Genomic DNA, 16,452 nt, shown 5'->3' with positions numbered 1-16,452 from the left:
TACGTTTTCACAAATCCCAGTCACGTTTCCACTGCAGAATGTTCTGGTTATATTGTTCAATAGAATTTGCATCAGGATTCTCTGGTCCTTCCCCCTGAATGTCTTCTCTTTCCTGGGCCTACAAATCACGTTATCTTGTACAGGATATCCCCTAGGAAAGTTTTGATTGGCAGATTGACCTACCTGATCTTTTATCTGTCTCGTTATTAATCTATTCCAAGAGACACGCTTTAATGAAACAGCATGGTTTCCTACAAAACAGGTGTGTATCCGAGTACATGGGGAGAAACTAGAGTTCAAGCTACTCAGCCAACAGGTATGAGACCTGATTCCTGGGATTTCCAGAAGGCCCTTCCTCTTTCCACCTACCACACCATATTACATTTTATTCCACCCTTTCTTCGAGATGATCAGCAGAGTATACATGGGTTAGCCCATTTTGCCCTCATACATGGTCTAAGATATTTATGAATGTTCTTATCTCTTGATGTGTACCGCACTGAGCCCTGTGTACACGGGGGAGGGCGGTTTATAAATTAAATGATAAATGATCAATATGGGTTAGGCTAAGACCAACTAGTGAACTTCACATAACTTCTATCCAGGTCTCCTCTGCCCAAGACCAGTTCTTTACACCCTACACCACAATGGGGTTCCACAATGATTTTCAGCCTCCCCAGACAGGCTGAAGATCCAGTGGTTTGTCTCACTGGTCGTACAGGCAATAGATATGTCTGGAAATGTGGGAAAGTGATAGGCCCATTAAATGTTTCCCTAGTAGACTGTTAACTAAAGAAATGGTGGTATAATAAATACTAGAGTCCATCTTTGTGGATTCCTTCCTTCCCCTCAGCCCCACCTACCTCACAGGGTGTCTGTTGTGGGGAGAGGAAGGTGACTGTAAGCTGCTCCAAGACGCCTTCAGGTAGTGAAGAGCAGTGTATAAAACCAACTCTTCTTCTACTGACTTTACCAGTTTTTCCCAGTATCACTGTGTTGACTTACAGGAAGCAGAAACATCAACCAGTGCATCAGATATTTCTTTTCCTTCCTTCCTTCCTTCCTTCCTTCCTTCCTCACTCCTATCTGGCCTGAGTAGATAACATTGACCTTGATGTGCCAAGGGTCTGATTCAGTATAAGGCAGCTTTGTGTGTTCTCTTCACTTCCTTCCTAGCACTAGATTTGTTTACCCACACATTTTATCCCCTTCTCAGACCGATTCTCTTTTTTTTAATAACAGGCTATCTGATCATATTTCTTAACGTATCCAAATTCGTCATTCAATACTTGCATCCCAATTCTGCCCAAACTACATGAGATGCTGACTGTGGCTGCACTGGCCACCCTACTGGGCAGGGTCACTACAGTGCTGGGTTGTTGTTTTTTTGCAAGCCAAAAGACGGAACTGTATACACCAGAGGGCCAGTCCTGAACACGCTGGTGCCTTGCTGTGCGCCTTCTTCCTGACCACACTTGACGCTGGAGTTCTCAAAGGTCGCCTGCCCTCCTCTTACTCCACTTGGCCTTCTGTGATTTCCTTCGGTGACTTCTTTTTCTGGTGTTATCTACAAGCCCATCCTAGACCTGTGGTAGACCCCCAGTTCCATTCCTCTAATGTCCTTAGATCCATAATATCTCACCTTAAGGCATGAACCAAGATCCTGCTACTGAATTCTGCCCCAGGACTAGATAACCACATTCTAGTTATGGAACACCAATTTCTGGACATAGATCTAGACCCAGAAAATTTCAGTGGCTAGCAGGTCTAACAGGTGCAGGGAGGGGGGACATCCTCAGGTCTCACTAGCTTCTTTACTCACTTCTGGAGGCATCTGGTGCATGATCTAAAGTTTTAAATAAACGCCGATTGGCCTTAACAAACCAACAACCAAAACCCCAGACCAAAACATGGGAAACCCTTAAACACATTCGTCCAAATCAGAATTAATCAGCATCTTAGTGTAGCACAGAAACAGGCTTTGTATGAAGAAATTTAGATAAAAGTCGTAACAAATCTGTATCACGCTGATATCATAATGGTGTAAGTGAAACAATTCCACAAGGAAATAGGGTATGCAATGGCAAGTAATCCAGCAAATGGAATGGAAATACTGTTACGAGTGCCCGCAGCTGGAGCGGGGATGGGAAAGGAGTACAAAATACAAAAGAACAATCACACCATATAATTGGAATGCCACCTGCACTCCTCCGCACAGCTTCCGGAGAGGCGCTAAATTTGAGGGTGACCCGTGTTTCTCTTTTCGAGCCTCAGCTTGAGCTCGGACACCAGGGCATTGTGGGCTGTGCTAACCAAACCCTTTTTTTTCACATGTTTGCTTTTGATCTTGGGGCTCAGAGATCCGGACACGGTGGGCACTCTCCATTCAGAGAGGCTCGGCTTGAACGTAGGGGCAGGAGGCGGGACCGGAGCAGTCGGCGGTGAAGGGGGCAGCACGTGGAGCAAGTTGTTGTTGCTGTTCTCGTTCTGCAGGGTCTTGGCATCTTCTTGGATGGTGAACCTCTGGGCAACGCTGGCAAAACTCTTGAATTTCAGCCAGTCCAGCCTGACCGTCCGCGGTTGATAGTTCTGTCTTTTTCTAATGATCCGTCGCACCGGCATGACTTTGTTGGACCTCTTATTGCGCCAGAAGATGACGGTGGAGATTATGACGGTGATCATCACCATCATTGCCATGAGACCAGCTAGAACTCCTAAGGCTTTCAAGGGGTTATCTTTTGTTTGCATCAAAAAGGAGGCTATAGGCCCTTTGTGAAGAGTCTGTAAAAGAGTACAAAGAGAACATGTGACTTACTCCGGGGCACAGACAGAGACTGCAGTTTCATTTGTTCAAAATATGTAACAACCAGGGCTGACCAGCACCCCCAAATCATCTGAGTTGGCATGTGAAATTCGGATTCAATGCCACGAATCTTCGCAGTACTGAGTTGGCATGTGATATGCGGATTCAATGCCACGAATCTTTGCAGTACTGAGTTGGCATGTGAAATTTGGATTCAATGCCACGAATCTTCGCAGTGCTGTACTATAGTAATTGCCCTGACATTCGGATTCAATGCCACGAATCTTCGCAGCGCTGTACTATAGTAATTGCCCTGATGCGGATGGCCCAGGAGAACCCGATCTTGGAAGCTAAGCAGGGTTGTCCCTGGTGAGTGCTTAGATGGAAGCCCACCAAGAAAGTCCAAAGCTACTCTGCAGAGGAAGGCAATGGAAAACCACCTCTGTTGGGCTCTTGCCTTGAAAACCCTGTGAGGCTGCCATCAGTTGGCTGTGACTGGACAGCCCTTTCTACCACTATAGTAATTAAATAGTGAAAGCGTTCCTCTCGTGATGTTGCTCTGAAGTTTCTGGATGACACCTGTGTAAGTATCTAGTGTTTGTCAACGAATCACACATGGAGACATAAGTGGAAGCCCTGAAATCTATAACCCAGGGCTTTACTATAATACAAACTTCAGCGGATATAAAAGTCATTCCCCTTTCTGCAACTAGGAGGCCCAGTTTTGTGAGGAGGGTTCTCCACATTTATAAGATATAGTTCCCAGGATTCTTTGGTGGGAGCCATCACAGTTACATTGATATCAGAGAATATCATATGGCAGAAATAAAACCTGATGAGATTAGTTGCCCTTTATATTTAATTTCAGAATAAAAAAAAAAGAGGTCAAAACAATGTTTTCGGAGATAATATCAGATTCCCCTGGTCCAATTATGAATGATCAAAGTTAAAAAATTTTCACAGCATTGAATCTATTTTTCAGTGGCAGAAACTGCCCATGTTCTGTTGTCTAGTACTCTTTTACAGACATTATAAAACAAAACCCCAGGCAAGCCAAAACTTGGAGGTAACATCTCTGAGCCGAACATCTCTGAGCCGTTTTGAAAATTCCAACAGCTAAGCGAGAGGTAATGGTGTTCATATTTATGGCATATTAAGGACAAATGAACAGTTCACATTCAGTGGTTTAGCATATAGAGCGCCGCGGTGGTCCCCGTATAATTTTCCTGGTTTTGCCCTGAGGATGGAGCCGGGATTTTTTTACACTTCTCCAGTACATGACGGTGGAGATCAGACCGGTTACACAAATGGTGGAAAGGACGCCACACATACAAATCCCAAATACGGTCCACGGTTGCTTCCTCAGGTCTAAAAGATACGTTTTTACCTTGGATTTGATCTGGAAATGTCAAAAACAAGACAGCTGAGCGACCCTGTGAGCCACGATCACTGAGGGAACAAACGACTCCCTGTTGTTGTTTGTAAACGTGGTCACCATGCTGAGGAGGGCCTGGGTCAGCAACGGCACAGGTAAAGCGACGGGGGACTTCAGCATGGTCCTAATTAAAAGCCACACCACTACCCGAGCAATCAGGCGCAACAAACATCTGGAATATCACGCATCGGTAAGAGGACTGAAGAGTGGAAAACGGCATCCATCGGAGGTGTCTGAGAATGTTATTTTTTCATTTTGGGCGCAACTAGGGTTGTCAGCTCTGGGCTGGGAAACTCCTGGAGATTGGGGTGCAGAGCCCAGAGAAGGTGGAGTTTTGGGATAGGAGGTCACTCAGTGGGGACGCGAAGCCACGGGATCCATCCTACAAGGCTGCCATTTCCTCCAGGGGAACTGATGTGGCAACATGGAGACCTGTAGTATGGAAACCAGTTATAATTCCGTGAGAACTCCAGCCCCCACTTCTGAATGCTGCTAGGACAAAGCTTGGGGCGGCCATGTTCAAATTCAAACATGGAGGGCATGTTCTCCCGCTCGGGGGCCCCAGATGACTATCAGGAGGAGCTGGGACCCGAAGTGCAGCAGGCAGACGGCTAGTGCTCTTTTTGTAGAAAAAGCCCAGCAAAAACCTACTAGCATAATAGGCCACACCCGACAGCAGGAACTCATTAGCATATTGGGCCACACCCCTGACAGCACAGCTCATTAGCACATTAGGCCGCACCCCCATGTTACCAGAAGTGTGGTTATCCAGCCACACCCACCTTTTGCTTGTTATTCTGTTTACCTTGTTTGTTGTCAAAACCCAGGGCCTTTTTTGGTAGCAGGAACTCCTTTGCATGTTAGGCCACACACCCCTAATGTAGCCAATCCTAATGAGTTTCTGCTGTTGGGTGTGGCCTATTATGCTAATGAGTTCCTGCTGGGCGTGGCCAACTTGGGAGCCAGCCGGAACTCCGTTCCTGTGCGTTCCTGCCCCAAAATAGCCCTGCAGAAGGCTCTGCTCTGTCACCAAGAAAACGGTAAGACTTCCAGGCCGCACCAATCCCGAAACATACTTTCTGCCGGTCACAGGCAATGCTCCCTCTAAGTGGTGGAGTCTTGCGAACAAATATTCTACTTTGTGAGCTACTGGCACTAAAGGTGTGAGCAAGCAATGTGGCTATTTCATAAATTAGTTTGCTTTGGAGCTATCCCTTCCTGAGCTAAGACAGAAATGCGTGAGCCGGAGGCTTAAAAAACTGTGAGCTAGCTCGCACTAACTCAGCTTAGAGGGAACACTGGTCACAGGGCCTGGTGCACAATAAGCCTCCCTGAATCACGTAGTGCCAGTCTGCATCAGAGTCAAACATAAACAGGAACATTCTGACACAACACTCTTTCCCAACACAGGACCAAGGACCCCCCTTTTTTGCATTTCCTGCTAAATGTCATGACTGAGGGCTGCAGATAAATGCATTGTTCTTTGGAGATTTGGACTGAGCAAAGCCTTCCCCTTCCATTTTAAAAAGTTTTCCTTTCTCTTGGCAGAGACTTGGCAGGAGGGCATAAGATAAGTCAGTTGCTCTCCAAACACACCCAACTGGTTTTTAGAAATGGAAATGGTAGGCCTAACTGGACAATGGTCAGCACATACCTTCTGCATTTCCATCCAGACATGTAGCAGGGAACAGAGTTTTTGAGGTTGAAACCCTTAGAGAAATCTTTTCCTGGAGACTTTAGGAAAAGCTTTTTCAACATGCCCTGCCCTGCCCTGCCCAAGGGAAGGGCAAACAAACATGATAAAACTCCCTGACACAGAGAAGAGGGTCTCCTTTGGTGTTGATTTCATCCAGGTCGATGGAGCTCTTACACCTGGGACCCTGATGAAGGCGGCCATTGCCACTTGGAGGACTGTAGGCCTGAGCAGAAGCTCCGTGATAATGGGAACCTTTTAGAATCACAGTGGCTGCGGTCACACGCGTGAGATAATGCGGGCAGGAAGCGAGGCTGTTTGCCCTGGGCCGAAATGACGCGTGTTTGCGCGATCAGACTTCCGCCTGCGCCCCCCACAGTTCTGAATACTAGAAGGTTTTACCCGGTGGCTTTTTCCCACACTCCTGTGGCGCAACGAGACACCCTGCCGATGACTCCGGGACGCTGGACAGATGTGTCTGTCTGATGGCGCCCCTTTACTCCGCGGGGGAGTCCCGTCATTGCCGCCGCTTTTGGTATGTATGATCACAGCCAGTGACTTTTACGTTAAGGAGCCTGCCTTAAATTAGAATCAGCTAGGGCACATACATGGGGCACATACATAGGGCACATACTGGTTTATGCATGAGGTGGCTCAGAGGTTAAGACACTGAGCTGCAGACTGGAAGGTCGGTAACTCAGCAGTTCGAAACCCTAGCACCACATGATGGAGTGAGCTCCCATCTCTGGCCTCAGCTCCTGCCAACCTAGCAGTTCGAAAGCAAGAAACTACAAGTAGATAAATAGGTACCATTTCGGTGGGAAGATAACAGCGTTCCGTGTGCCTCGGCATTTAGTCATGCCAGCCACATGACCACGGAAAAGTCTTCGGACAGCGCTGGCTCTTCGGCTTGGAAACGGAGATGAGCACCACCCCCTAGAGTCGGATTCAACTGGCTTTCGAGCAAGGGGAACCTTTGCCTTTAGGGCACGTACAGAGGGAGAGACAGAGGAACTGCGGGTTTACACTTTCCTTTTGGAACCCTTGCTCAATCTGTTGCTGTGCTGAGACTAAGTGTGTGGGCATCTTCTGCTTAATAAAAGTTTTATAACTTCTAACACTGGTAGCTGCTCTCTATACCACATGGACCTCCACTGTTTCAGACAAGCTATTTTAAAAAATGAATGCCAGGAGAAGGGGGGTGGCAGTCAGTTGGCGATTTGTTACTCCCCCCAGTGGTGCACAAGCATGTAAGTTGTCCCCATCATAACCAGATGCTGGGCAGCAGAAGATACAGGCATGAGGCAAGGCCTTAGAATAGCCACGCAAGGAAGGGGAGCTGGGAGCCCTGGTTCTCTCAGCAGGTAGTTCCTCCAAAGGCCAGAGGGTGGCAGTGGCTGAACAGAGAGAGGGAGAGATAAGCCCCTTCAGGGCATTTGCCTTGGATAGCAGCGGATGCCGAGATGCCTCAGAGGTCAAGAACAGGCTCTGCAGGTTGGTGCGGCTGTTCCACCACAAGGGCTGGTTTCCGCATCATGCTAAATGAAGCAGAAGAGCAACTTTGCAAGGTCCCAGCAATCTGTTCTGACTGTGCTGCAGCCCACGCAAAGCAGCTATGTGTACTTAGTTTGCATGCCAGAGACCCGTAGCCCTTGCAGGTACTGCGCTGGCACGCTCATTCAGTACACCTAACTCCTTGGCACAGGCTGCAGCATGGCTTAAATTAAATGCCGAGCCCATGCCAATTCGCATGGGGAAAAACGCTTTCCTCCATCAGCATCACATTTCAATCAGCCCAGTGGGAAGAAGTGACTTGGAGGCAGATCACGCTTCCAGTGCAGATCAACGGGAACATTTGTCCATTGATCTAACTGCTCCCGAATTGAGCCTTCCTAGGAGTTTTGGATAACATTATACGATGGGTGCAAGAATCCATTCATTAACAGACACGATTTATGACGAGGACCATTACGGTCCATCGTGAGACAGGTGTTCTTACATCCAACTTAAAGGTGATGCGATTGCATGAAAAACACTTACCCAGATAGGGGCTTCATGTAGCTGCTATCTCGTTTAAAGGTGGGTGTGCATTAATTGAGTCATGTACCACTTGAGAACACTAATGGCTCCTTTACCCATGCCATAGATCACTGGTGGGCTAGCACTGTACATGTATGGTCTGAGGTTGTCCCCCCCCCCCAGGATGGAAGCTGTGAATGTCATTCTTCTAGAGACAGCTGTAAAGGGCTGGATCCAGAGGAAAATCTCACAAAAGGAGTTGGCAGTCAGGATCCCCCCCTCCTAAATGCTCCCTGTTGGTGTAGTGGTTAAGTGTGCGGACTCTAATCTGGGAGAACCGGGTTTGATTCCCCACTCCTCCACTTGCACCTGCTGATGTGACCTTGGGTCAGTCACAAGCTCTGGCTCCCCGTACTTGACTTCATGGCTGAAAATAATGTGCTTCCTTCTAGGACGACTTATCACACATGGCTACACTTTTGAGTTTAACCGGACCTCCACCTTACTGTCAAGACTCCTCTTGTGAATCAGAGCAGCAGACTCCTGAAGATGTTATCTTTTAAACGTGACTCAATTCTATGGGATTCATAGCTCACATAAAAATGTACCACAATACCAGGGAGGGGCTGCATTGGACTGAGGACTGGAAGATGCTCTTGAACAAAATGTACCACAATACCAGGGAGGGGCTGCATTGGACTGAGGACTGGAAGATGCTCTTGAACAAAATGTACCACAATACCAGGGAGGGGCTGCATTGGACTGAGGACTGGAAGATGCTCTTGAACAAAATGTACCACAATACCAGGGAGGGGCTGCATTGGACTGAGGACTGGAAGATGCTCTTGAACAAAATGTACCACAATACCAGGGAGGGGCTGCATTGGACTGAGGACTGGAAGATGCTCTTGAACAAAATGTACCACAATACCAGGGAGGGGCTGCATTGGACTGAGGACTGGAAGATGCTCTTGAACAAAATGTACCACAATACCAGGGAGGGGCTGCATTGGACTGAGGACTGGAAGATGCTCTTGAACAAAATGTACCACAATACCAGGGAGGGGCTGCATTGGACTGAGGACTGGAAGATGCTCTTGAACAAAATGTACCACAATACCAGGGAGGGGCTGCATTGGACTGAGGACTGGAAGATGCTCTTGAACAAAATGTACCACAATACCAGGGAGGGGCTGCATTGGAGAGGTTTGCACATGAAGCTGCCTTATACTGAATCAGACCTGGGGCCCATCAAAATCAGAACTGTCTACTCAGACTGGCAGTGGCTCTCCAGGGTCTCATGAGGAAGCCTTTCACATCACCTACTGCAAGATCCTTCAACTGGGGATGGTGGAGATTGAATCCGAGGCCTTCTGCATGCCAAGCAGATGTTCTACTACTGAGCCACTGAGCCGCAACCTGTCCCCTTGTTCACTGTCCCTCAAAAGGACAAAGAGCAAGCTGCTGAAAGAAGGAAAAGGTGGGGAAGATTCGACTCATGGGGAGGTCCATGATTCAGTGGGGAACGCTGGCTTCACATACAGAAGGTCCCAGGTTCAATCACTGGAATCTCCAGTTAAAGGGATCAAGTAGCAGGTGATGTGAAAGACCTCCGCCTGAGATCCTGGAGAACCGCTGCCAGTCAGAGTAGACAATACTGTCCTTGATGGACTGCTGGTCTGACCAGAGGTCATTTCGGGGGGGGGGATCGTGGTGGATCGCAGTTCCCCTGGGTGACATGACGAAGCCCCGCCCCCTGCTTCCGGCCGCCCCGCTTTCGGCCCTCATTCAGCCAGGAGGAGGCAGGGGCTTCCTTGCACTCCCGCCGGCCTTGCAGGTCCACCGCCGGGCCCCTCATGGGGCTTGGCAATGGAGCTGCAAGGCCGGCACTGGCGGCCGGGACCGTTGGGGGCGGGGTGTGTGGCCTTATGACACACTTCTGGTGATATCAGGGGGTGTGGCCTTATGACACACTTCCGGTGATGTCAGGGGGTGTGGCATATGCTAATGAGTTATGCTAATGAGTCCCCCTAGCTTTTTTTCTATGAAACGACCCCTGGGTCTGACTCAGTGTCAGGCAGCTCCATGAGTCGGTGTGTCCTTCTGTAATTTTTTTCTTCGAATCCAAGTTTCTTGTTACAGTATTTACAAGACTTGGTGATGGCCATTAGCTTAGGCCTGGTTTATGCATGAGATGGTAAGAACATAAGAAGAGCTCTGCCAGATCAGACCACTGGTCCATCTAGTCTAGCATCCTGTCTCACGCAGTGGCCAACCAGTTCCTCTGGAGGTCCAACAAACAGGAAACAAAGACCAAGGCCTTCCCCTGATATTGCCTCCTGGAACTGGCGTTCAGAGGCTGACTGCCTCTAAAAATGGCGGTTCCCTTTAGTCACCATGGCTAGTAGCTACTGATAGACCTCTCATCCCTGAATCTGTCTAAGGACCCCTTTAAAGCTGTCTATTCTTGTGGGTCATCACTACATCCTCTGTCTGTGAATTCCACATTTTAATCTTTCATCTTTGTGCCAAGAAGTATTTCCTTTTCTTTGTCCTGAATCTATTGTCACAGTCTTCACGTCCTGCTCGTAAGCTTCCAGAGGTGCCTCGCTGGTTGCAACTGAAAACAGAATGCTAGGACGAGAGAGCAGGACCTTACCTTTCATGCATGCAAAGCAGTCAGGCACTGGTAGACTGTTGAGAGCCCAGACAGCTACCAGAAGACGGCCTCCCTAAGGGAAGGTGGACGTGCCTGAAGTGTATGCTACTTGCTTCAGAAGCTTTCCCTGTGCTCTAGAGCAACAGAGTTGAATGGAGGGAAGAGAAACCACAAGACGGTTCCCCCCCTTCCTTTCAAAGTCCCCTCAAGAGCCAGTTTGGTGTAGTGGTTAAGGGCACGGACTCTAGTCTGGGAGAACCGGGTTTGATTCCCCACTCCTCCACTTGCAGCTGCTGGATGACCTTGGGCAAACCATAGTTCTGCCAGAACTTTTCTCTCATGGACAGTTCTGGAAAGAGTTCTCTCAGCCCCACTTACCTCACAGGGTGTCTGTTGTGGGGAGGGGAAGGGAAAGGAGTTTGTAAGCCACTCTGAGTGAAAGGTGGGATATAAATCCAATCTCGTTTTCTTCTCTCTCTGGTGGTTAACTGTCTTCTTCAGAGTGGGAATAGCAGGGAAGGTTAACCATGAACTCTTCAAACCCTTTTCCTTTTCCTTGCTTGAAGGCCTTTTAGGGTTCCCAACCCTGGACTGGGGAATTCCTGGAGATCTGTGGAGGATTCTTGGGAGGGTAAAGTTTGCGGAGGGCAGGGGGGCTCACCAGGGATGTAATGCCACAGAAACCACCCTCCAGAGCTGCCATTTTCTCCAGATAAACTGATCTCTATAGTTCGGAGATCAGTTGAAAGTCTGGGAGGGCTCCAGGCCTCACCTGGAGGTTGGCAGCCATTGTAGGGAGCCTCCCTGGTTCCATAAACACAGAGGTGGGCTCAGGGCTCTTTTTGTAGATAAAGTCCAGCAGGAACTCATTAGCATAATAGGCCACACCCAACAGCAGAAACCCATAAGCATATTGGGCCACACCCCTGACAACAGAGCTCATTAGCATATTAGGCACCCCCATGTTACCAGAAGTGTGGTCATCCAGCCACACCCACCTTTTGCTTCTCATTCTGTTTACCCTGTTTGTTGTCAAAACCCAGGGCTTTTCTTGTAGCAGGAACTCCTTTGCATGTGAGGCAACACACCCCTAATGTAGCCAATCCTAATGGATTTCTGCTGTTGGGTGTGGCCTATTATGCTAATGAGTTCCTGCTGGGCGTGGCCAACTCGCGAGCTAGCCGGAACTCCGTTCCTGTGCGTTCCTGCCCAAAAATAGCCCTAGGTGGGCTGCTTCCCACAGATGTAATGTGCAGCCTGGCTCTGAATGGACCTGTTCTGAACCAGCAAGGCCAGGCAGGTTCAGAGACTTTGGCTCCTCCTCCCCCTGTTCCCATGCCTGTGATGTTTTGTGATCTCCTGTCATGTAGTCAATGGATCAAATTCTTGTTGCCTGGGGGAGGGGTGAATGTGTGAAAGCGGAGGCCAGAAAGGTTGAAGACCACTGCTTTTTGATAGCTGCCATTCCTTCTGTTATGTACGTGGACCGCCACTAGGGGTCTGCGGCAAAGACAGGAGCTTGGCTCCCCTGGACAATAGGAACATTGGATCCTAGTTCTCCCCAGCCCCAACCAATAGCCACTCTGGCGGGAAATTCAAAGCCTCCGATGGACTAAGGCTGTGCTGGGTGGGGCAGGGCTATTTTTGGGCAGGAACACACAGGAACGGAGTTCCTGCTGGCTCCCGAGTTGGCCACGTGCAGCAGGAACTCATTAGAATAATAGGCCACACCCAACAGCAGAAACTCATTAGGATTGGCTACATTTAGGGGTGTGTGGCCTAACATGCAAAGGAGTTCCTGTTCCAAAAAAAAGCCCTGGGTTTTGGCAACAAACAAGGTAAAGAGAATAAGAAGCAAAAAATGGGTGTGGCTGGATGACCACACTTCTGGTAACATGGGGGTGTGGCCTAATAGGCGAATGAGCTGTGCTGTCAGGGGTGTGGCCTAATATGCGAATGAGTTCCTGCTGTTGGGTATGGCCTATTATGCTAATGAGTTCCTGCTGGGCTTTTTCTACAAAAAAAGCCCTGTGGGTGGGTATGTATATAGTTGGCCTTGCAGGCCCGTTTTAGTTAGTTTTGCGTTAAGTACAATAAACATGTGCAACCGCATGTCGTCGTCCGAGTCCTCCATGCGGCGAACCCAGTACTTTTCACCTTCTAACTCTGTACTTCTAGAAGAGAGAGAATCTTTCACTTCCAAAAAAAACCTAGCATGGTTATCGGCAGTGTTCCCTCTAAGCTGAGTTAGCTCACAGTTTTTTAGCCTCCAGCTCACACATTTTTGTCTCAGCTCAGGAAGGAGGGCTCCAGAGCAAACTAATTTATGCAGCAGCCAAATTGCTCCCTCACAACTTTAATGCCAGCAGCTCACAAAGTAGAATTTTTGCTCACAAGACTCCACAGCTTAGAGGGAGCCTTGGTTACTGGGACATTTCGTGCTTTCATGAACTAGTCTTCTGATTCTATCGAGACCAATGGAATCTAGCCTTAAAAAGTTCTCATTAAAAATAATCTGTGACCACGGACAGAGGGAAGTAAATGACACTTTTTGGGGCACATTTCCCCCCCTTAACGAGAGGTTATTAAAGAGCTGGTTTGTAATCAATATCACTTTCTGTAAATGTAGAATCAGTTAAATTAAAAAGCCTTGGGTAATATATTCATTGCTGTATTGTTCCAAGAGCAAAAGATCTTTTTGATGTGTGATCCGACCAAACCTAGCTGCAAGGTATCTGCCTCAAAGGGAGCAGCCTTTTACTAACTGCGATGGTAAAATGTTAATTAAAAATATGCCTGCTTAATTAATCCATGTGATTAACACTGCTGGACACCTCTAGTTAGGCTGTCAAAGAACCTCTCTTCAAAAGAGGGGGAAAATACCCTACTGTGGAAAGCCAAGGGGGAAAAAAAATACCCTACTGTGGAAAGCCAAGGGGGTAGATCAGATATAATGAAACAAGAACAGATGCATTTAACTACACCTTGACACATGATTAAAAAAGGGGGCCTCGTTTCCATGCCATTGGCTTTGATCGTGCCATTCCCAGGGCAAAATGCTTATCATGTTATACATATCAGCCTTTTCTTTGTAATGAATACAACTGAGCTTTAAAGAGGGAAGTCACGGGGCTACATATTTACAGTTGAAGAGCAATGCTCCCTCTAAGCTGTGGAGTACTGTGAGCAAAAATCCTACTTTGTGAGCTACCGGCATTAAAGTTGTGAGCCAGTGATTTGGCCGATGCATAAATTACTTGGCTGTGGAGCCATCCCTTCCTGAGCGAAGACAAAAATGCGTGAGCTGGAGGCTAAAAAACTGTGAGCTAGGCTCACACTAACTCAGCTTAGAGGGAACACTGGAGAGTAATAGGGGAAAGGCATGGAAGTTAAGCTCCGTTTTATAACTAAGTAAATATTTGCAGAGGAAATTGCACAGCAAGCCTATGGGGCAGGATCTTCAGGGGTGCCCCCACAGATTATATATTTTGGGGATAAGGACACTTGATATGGGTTGAGTTGAAGGTATTTCAGATGTTTTTCAGTTGCAATGTTCACTGAATGATAAGGAACATACCACAACAAACGTGAGAGTGTCCCGATTGCTGCCATGAATGGACAGGAGCAGGGGTCATTTTGTAGAAAAAGAGGTGCCGGAGCTCATTAGCATAACTCATTAGCATAACTTATTTGTATATGCCACACCCCCTGACATCACCGGAAGTGTGTCAGAAGGCAACACCCACTGCTCAGGCTCCACTGGACTGTTTTGGATTGCTAGCTGTTGGGGGGGGGATGTGCAGCTCTGCCCTCGCAGAGGAGGGAGAGCTTGTACCTGAACAAAACTTGGCCTTAAAAGTGCCACTGGACTCTTTTGGATTGCAAGCTATGGGGGCGGGGCTCTGCAACTTACCTGGCTGCTTCTTGCTCCTTGTGGCCTGGGACTGCTGGGAGCAGGGGGCAGGGCTTGTTGCATGTGCCCGCCCCCTAGGCTCTTTACTGCCGGAGCTCCGCTCCTGCGAGCTCCTGCAGGAAATGACCCCTGGACAGGAGATCGCCTCTGATGGGCTGTGTCATCACAAAGACAATGGGCAGAAGGAGGCCCTAGCCTATGAAGAAGGCTTGTTGTGCAGACAGTTGCATGCAGGGTCACACATATCCAGTGTGGAGTTATCTACTGCCTTCCCGCAGAGCCGGATCCCGGAAAGAACAGCGGGGTGATAGCCTATTCTTTGTCTTGAGGTGGTTGCTTTGTATGTGCAGAAAGATTTTCGGACGGGTCAGGGGGAGGGGCATTCGATCTCCCTTCTGCAGGTTGAAGTGGAACAGCCAGCAAGCGACAGATCTCCCGAGCCTGCTGTCTGAAATGCCCCGACTCTCAGTTCTCCAGACTGATGATCCCTTTACTGGTTTTGCAAACGAAAAAAAGGCACTCATGTTTTGTAGAGACGGTCCTTTCACAATCTGCCCATCAAAAACAAACACAGCCGGTTTGGCGTAGTGGATGGGAGCGCGGACTCTAATCTGGGAGAACCGGGTTTGATTCCCCACTCCTCCACGTGCAGCTGCTGGTGTGACCTTGGGTCAGTCACAAGTTATTTCAGAGCTTTTCTCTCGAGGGCAGTTCTCTCAGAGCTCTCTCAGCCCCACCTACCTCCCAGGGTGTCTGTTGTGGGGAAAGGAAGAGAAGGGGATTGTAAGCCGCTCTGAGACTCCTTCGGGTAGTGAAGGGTGGGGGTATAAATCCAATCTCTTCTTCTTCTTCTTCTCCTCCTCCTCCTCCTCCTCCTCCTCCTCCTCCTTATATCAAGTGCTCATTCTAGCCTAAGGTTTCATGGACAATAACCTGCTTCATCAGATTCCAGCCCAAGACTCTCTGAAACTAGACCATGAGCAGCTATAAAGCTTTGATAGCACCTTAGAGACCAACAGGGTTTTTGGAGTATGAGCTTTCAAGAGTCAACGCTCCCTTATTCAGGTATCTAATGAAAGAAGCTCTGACTCTCGGAAGTTGATACTGCAAAAATCTTGTTGGTTTCTAAGGCGCTACTGAAATTCAGTCTAGCTGTTCTATGGCAGGCCAACACGGCTACCCACTGAAACTGTAACGCTTTGTAACTTCAGCCTCTTTCAGGCCCGTGATGTCTGCCACGTGTATATGGAAAGCAGAGCCATTAGTGATCTTTTTTTGCAAGCAGGGACAAGCCCCCAGTTCTAGCCCCCTCGCCTGCTGCATCTGGTACAAAAACAATCTTGACATCTTACTTACCAGATTCAGTGCAAGATATTGGTCATCACCTACAAAGCTCTTCATGGCCTAGGTCTCGCACAGCTGCAGGACGGCCCCTCCTGAAGTGACCTATTGTGGCTCGCCGTCTAATCTGAGCAAAGTCTGCTGAAGGGGCCACCCTGCCAGTGGGTGAGATTGACAGCTGCCTATACCTGAGCTTCCTTTGTTGTGGTTGCTACCAGTGTTTCCTCTAAGCTGAGTTAGTGTGAGCTAGCTCACCATTTTTCAGCCTCCGGCTCATACATTTTTGTCTTTGCTCAGGAAGGATGACTCCAAAGCAAACTAATGTATGCAATAGCCAAATCGTTTGCTCACAACTTTAATGCCAGTAGCTCACAAAGTAGAATTTTTGCTCACGAGACTCCACAGCTTAGAGGGAACATTGGTTGCTACCAGGTGGGACAGACCTATCATTGCACTCCAATAATCGCACAGAATGTCTGTAGATTTGCTGTCATGATCTGGCCTGTGCCACCAGAGGCCTACTAGGCCCAGGGAGCCTGGCTAGCAGTAGGTGAGGCTGGGCCTACAACTCCCAGAAGCCCCTGAGAGG

At 48.4% G+C, this 16,452-nt stretch overlaps 1 protein-coding gene across 1 annotated transcript in view; it reads right to left on the bottom strand.

Annotated features, from left to right (window-relative positions):
* Positions 1-2,232: 2,232 nt before the first annotated feature.
* Positions 2,233-16,452, bottom strand: part of CDHR1 (cadherin related family member 1) — a gene marked incomplete at its 5' end in the record, with an annotated part of 63,427 nt that continues 49,207 nt past the window's right edge. Inside the window, one exon of the mRNA XM_015416744.1 lies at positions 2,233-2,781. Coding sequence (XP_015272230.1) covers positions 2,233-2,781 — 549 coding nt within the window. The remainder of the gene's footprint in view (positions 2,782-16,452) is intronic.

This window comes from Gekko japonicus, unplaced genomic scaffold (genome assembly GCF_001447785.1).
Source record: "Gekko japonicus isolate JY-2015 unplaced genomic scaffold, Gekko_japonicus_V1.1 scaffold2881, whole genome shotgun sequence".
NCBI classification, from domain to species: Eukaryota; Metazoa; Chordata; class Lepidosauria; order Squamata; family Gekkonidae; genus Gekko; species Gekko japonicus.
This window is presented reverse-complemented; position numbering and strand designations above follow the sequence as displayed.